This window comes from Cynoglossus semilaevis, chromosome 8, assembly GCF_000523025.1.
Source record: "Cynoglossus semilaevis isolate Cse_v1.0 chromosome 8, Cse_v1.0, whole genome shotgun sequence".
In the NCBI taxonomy this organism is placed as follows: Eukaryota; Metazoa; Chordata; class Actinopteri; order Pleuronectiformes; family Cynoglossidae; genus Cynoglossus; species Cynoglossus semilaevis.
In genome coordinates this window covers 28,773,690-28,778,773 of record NC_024314.1, presented here as the reverse complement: position 1 = coordinate 28,778,773, position 5,084 = coordinate 28,773,690, and the positions used below count along the sequence as shown (strand labels likewise).

General features: G+C 40.8%; 1 protein-coding gene across 1 annotated transcript in view; it reads left to right on the top strand.

Annotated features, from left to right (window-relative positions):
- Positions 1 to 5,084, top strand: part of net1 (neuroepithelial cell transforming 1) — a 48,001-nt gene that overhangs the window by 10,706 nt on the left and 32,211 nt on the right. The window contains exon 3 of the mRNA XM_025057537.1: positions 609 to 671. Within this exon, the coding sequence (XP_024913305.1) occupies positions 609 to 671 (63 nt within the window). The remainder of the gene's footprint in view (positions 1 to 608; positions 672 to 5,084) is intronic.

Below are 5,084 nucleotides of genomic sequence, written 5' to 3'. Positions count from 1 at the left end.
GGGGGCATGACTGGGGGCGTGAAGAGGGGCAGTAAATCTTTTTAAACTATAGGGTCTTGACTTGGCATCAAGACGAGGAGGTGACACTGCACCTTTACCACACCGGTATATAGACACATATATATATAAATATATATAAATATATATAAATGTCCGGTGGTCGTAGCTGGTTTTGAATTGTTGCTAACTCCTGACCCCGAGGTTAAAGATGGGGCTCGGGTACCAAGGATTGTCCAGTGAACTGTGCTGTGTCGACCAAGTGTTGCACCAATTACCCTTCCTGCCCCTCTGTCCCTGCCCCTCTGGGCAGTAAAGTGCAGCCCACGACCCCCCCCCCCCCCCCCCCCCCTCTCACGGGTCATACCACACAAACATTCTACTGGAGGTAAAAAAAGAACAAAATGAGAAAAATGTTCATTTACGGCCGTGAGGTCAAAGGTCATCATGTCAACAATGGTCTGAATGCAGCACAGTTACACACCTGTATTCATTCACTGAATACTACAAACTTCTACTACAACAGTAGTACTAAAAACTGGAAAAAAAAAACCATTTGTTACATGTTCGTACCTCAGTCAGTAAAACCTATTTTTTTTTTTTTTGGACAGAAACGGAAACGCAGGGAGAAGGATGACAGCGACACCGTCAGCCTCTGCAGCTTCGACTTCAAGGTAACACTCGTGAAATGTTGTTGATGACCAGCAGGGGTCACAAATATTGCGATATATGGTTTGAGGATAGCAGTGAGTCGTGGGTTTGATGTGGCTGTAACCTGGAGAAACAAAGTCAAAACAACTGAGTGAGACACTGACTGTGGAATGAAGGCGTGGACCGTTTAATTTAACTACTGCAAACTGGCAGCGTTGGTGGATCAGTGGTTAAGGAAGTGGACTTGGGTCCAGAGGGTTTCAGGTTTGAGTCCAGCCTCTTCTGAGGCTGTGGTTGAATTCTGTAAACGTCCCAGGTCACAGGTCCACAGATTATCTCCCATGATTCCACTGTTTACAGTTCAGTCATAGAAACACGTCATCTTCATCTTCATCCTCCTCTTCACTGTTCGGGGTTGTGGAAAAAATGACACCACTGAGCCCCCGTGTTGTTGCCTTTCCAAATTGTTATTTTTTAAAAAAAAGAAAAAGTCATTAGTAATCACCTGATCGTGTTGTGACATAACACGTGCGTCTTCTCCAATAACCACCAGGAGTGGTCTGGTAAATCATACGTCTGTGCAGGAGGCTGTCACTCAGCGGCGGCGGATGGAAAGTTTAATGTGATGTAATGAGCAGGTTGTGGAGCGGAATTATTAATTATCATTTATTAACTGCGTTGTTATGTTCGCTTTCGCTGCAGCAACGGCAGCAACTGCAGCAACTGCCAGAGGAGAACCTGAGTTTGAGCACGTAGTCAAACCGATAGGGAACAGTAGGGGTCAGTATTGGGGAGAATCTAGCAACATGATATATACATATATATACATACATAGATATGATATATACATATATACATACATATATGCTATGTGTATATATATGTAAATATGTATATATACATATATACGTATATATGTACATGTATATATATATACATGTATATTATACACACATATATGTATATATGCATATATGTGTATATATGTGCATATATACATATATGTATATATATATACATATTTACATATATACACATACATATATGTATGTATTTATGTATATATCAAATAATCAAGTGATTTTTTTACAGTTCTGTCTACATATGTATATATGTATGTATGTGTATATGTATATATGTATATATTGTATATACAGTATTTGTATATATATGTGTATATGTATATATGTATATGTATCTATGTATATATATACATATATATATACATAAATTTTACATACATACTATATTTGCACAAATACGCACGTCTATGTATATACGTATATATGTACACACACACACACACTGGCAGGTTGTCTCACCTCTTAATTATGCAGCAGTATGAATGCCACATCCCCGGAAATAGTTCAGCTCTTATTAACACGGGTGTTATCACACTAATTGTGTCGCTGAGGGAAAATGGTGCTGCGGTGTGAGTGTGAAGTTTAGCCTGTAGAGAAAAAAAAATCAAGAACTGATCAATGACTGAGGACATTGATACGGGATCGATACATAAAAATATTTGAATGTATTGATATTTTGTCTGCAGCCCACAGAAGAGTCCAGTCAGAGTGGGCTCCTCCGTGGGCCCAGGTCTCCAGTCCAGACTCCAGTCCTGCTGTAGATGGTGTTTATTTTCAGACACTTTGTTTTTGAGAAAATACTCAGTGGAATTTTTTTTTTTTTTTAGTTGACAGTGTGTGTTTGGCCTCAGTGTAAACATGATCTGAAAATACACACCAGCAGGGAATGTGTCTGGCGTCGGGTCAGAACTCTGGGGTTTGTTTTACAGACTGAGGGTCTCCTGCTGGACCAGGATCCTGGTCCAGACCCGGGACCAGGTCTGTGTTGGTCTGGTGAGGAGGACGTTGGGTTCTGCCACGGCAGGTCGGTGTAGAAACCTGACGGGTGGATGAACGTTCCTGTGTGTGTGTGTGTGTGTGTGTGTGTGTGTGTGTGTGTGTTGGACGACAATAAAAGAGCTGTCGGTTCAACGCCAACGCAGGATTAAGATGTCATTGATGAACACCCTTCAGCCTCGGGCGGTTTGGGTAATATTTTTAAACCGTGTGAGATTTATACTAGTCCTCTGTGCCACGGGTTCTCAAAGTTGGGGGCGGGACCCTGTTGTGGCCCGCTCAGCGTAACTGCTCAGTTTTTTTTAGTGTCTCCTCCACAGTCGACCTCGATGTTTTCTGTACTCACGGTGGAGTACTTCATGCTAACGACACGTTAGCTTCAGCTGGTGAGTGTGAGCTCCCCCTACTGTTATCGGACATGAGCGAAACGGACGGCTGCAAAACTGGGAATAGGAAAAACAATTCTGAAAAAAAAAATCTGAGCATCTGTTGTCGAGAACAAACAGTTCTTGTGAGAACGCGGTACATTTTCAACATAAACATAAAACATCGTTTACCATCATTTTGTATATATATATATATATATATATATATTTATATATATATATAAATATATATATATATAAATATATTGTGCAATCGTGACAGACACCTGGGTCGTTCCTGCAGCAGGATGGTTTTGTTGTTTTGTTTTCGTCAGTTTAGTAACCAGTAACCAGGCCGGTGTTTGTTAGCAACACCACGACGACGACGGCGCTCCGCGGGGGTGTGAACGCCGACAGAACGAAACATGAAGGAATGAAAATGAAAACGCTCTGTGGTTTGACTACGTGACAGGTGGAGGAGCGGGGAACGTCTTCACCTTCATTTAATGATAGAGTGTGGAGTATTAATAGGTCCCTGCCCTCGGAGAACAACTTCCTGTCGAGAGTTAAATAATCTGTATCAGGACGGAACCTGGAGTCCACGTCCTGGAGTCCACGTCCTGGGGGATGGATGTTTGGTTGAATCTGTTGATGACACTGAGAACCTGCAGCTTTGGACTGAAACCGTCGCTGCATCAGGACAACTTTTAATGATCTTTAATTGCAGTAATCAGATGTCCCTGTGTCGTAGTCTGATGAATTTAGTTCATTAATGAGTCGTCACCACTTCCTTTGTATTTAGGTCTCAACATTAGAGGGTTTTTTTTCTCTCTACTGGCAGTAATAAAGTGTTACATCATCCCTAACATAATTAAATATATATAAATATATGTATATATTTTTATATATATATATGTTTGTGTATATGTTGCTACACTTTCTATAAATACAAACCTAAAATCTGAAATTCGACTAATCACTCACATTTCAAATAACAAAACAATTCCACTTCATTAACATAAAAAATGTAACAAAACAAATGAACCCGTCAGAAACAAAATAAACACGTGTCTGAAAAGTGGTGTTAGCCATTAGCTGTTAGCCGTTAGCTCTCCAGTGCCGTGTGAATCACGGAGGAAACTCCTATTCAACAAACAGAAACTGAGAAAAACATCAGCTCCACCTGAAGGAGGCGGTCGGTTTCACGTCAGTCCACGGTGTTGACGGATTAACATACGAATGGTTCCAAGAACTGTCACTGATGAAACCTGAGACAAAGCACCAGGACAATGGAGACAAAAACTGTTCTGCTGCAGCATCCAGTCCCTTTCATTGGTCCAATCCACGTCTGCAGAAGATTTCTGTCGGTGTCTGGAAGAGTCCGGAACAGAAACGAAATATTAGTCCATGTCTGTGGTCGGCGTCCATGCAGTACTGTCACAGGGACGCTGTCCATGCTAACGCTAGGTCACATGACCTCATGGACACATGTTGGTGTGTAAACAGGAAGTAGATTCTGTTTGTTCTGTCACAAATATTCCTACTGAGGAAATCAACGAGGAGAAATGACCGATACAAAAAACAATACTGTATCAATATCTCCTCAGTCATTGATCAGTTATTGATCAGTTATTGATTTTTTTCTCTCCAATTCTCAGTCCAATATTCCTGGTGTTGGTTCATGTTCTTGTTCTTTTCTTTCTTCTCTAGTGATTCCAAATGTAGATCCCTCTGTTCCAGAGTTAGGAACTGATGTCTGGGGGGGGTCTATACGGGGACTATAGTATGTCAATATATTGCAATATATTCAATATAATATCATATAGATTTCCACTAAAACACAGCCCCAGTTACTTTAGTAAAATCTGATCTAAAACCTGTGAACACACACACACACACACACACACACACGGTCAGTTATTGATCAGTTATTGATTTTAGTCCAATATTCCTGGTGTTGGTTCATGTTCTTGTTCTTTTCTTTCTTCTCTAGTGATTCCAAATGTAGAGTTAGGAACTGATGTTCAGATGGAACAGAGTCTGAGACTAGGATCACACTGGGGGGGGTCTATACGGGGACTATAGTATGTCAATATATTGCAATATATTCAATATAATATCATATAGATTTCCACTAAAACACAGCCCCAGTTACTTTAGTAAAATCTGATCTAAAACCTGTGAACACACACACACACACACACACACACAC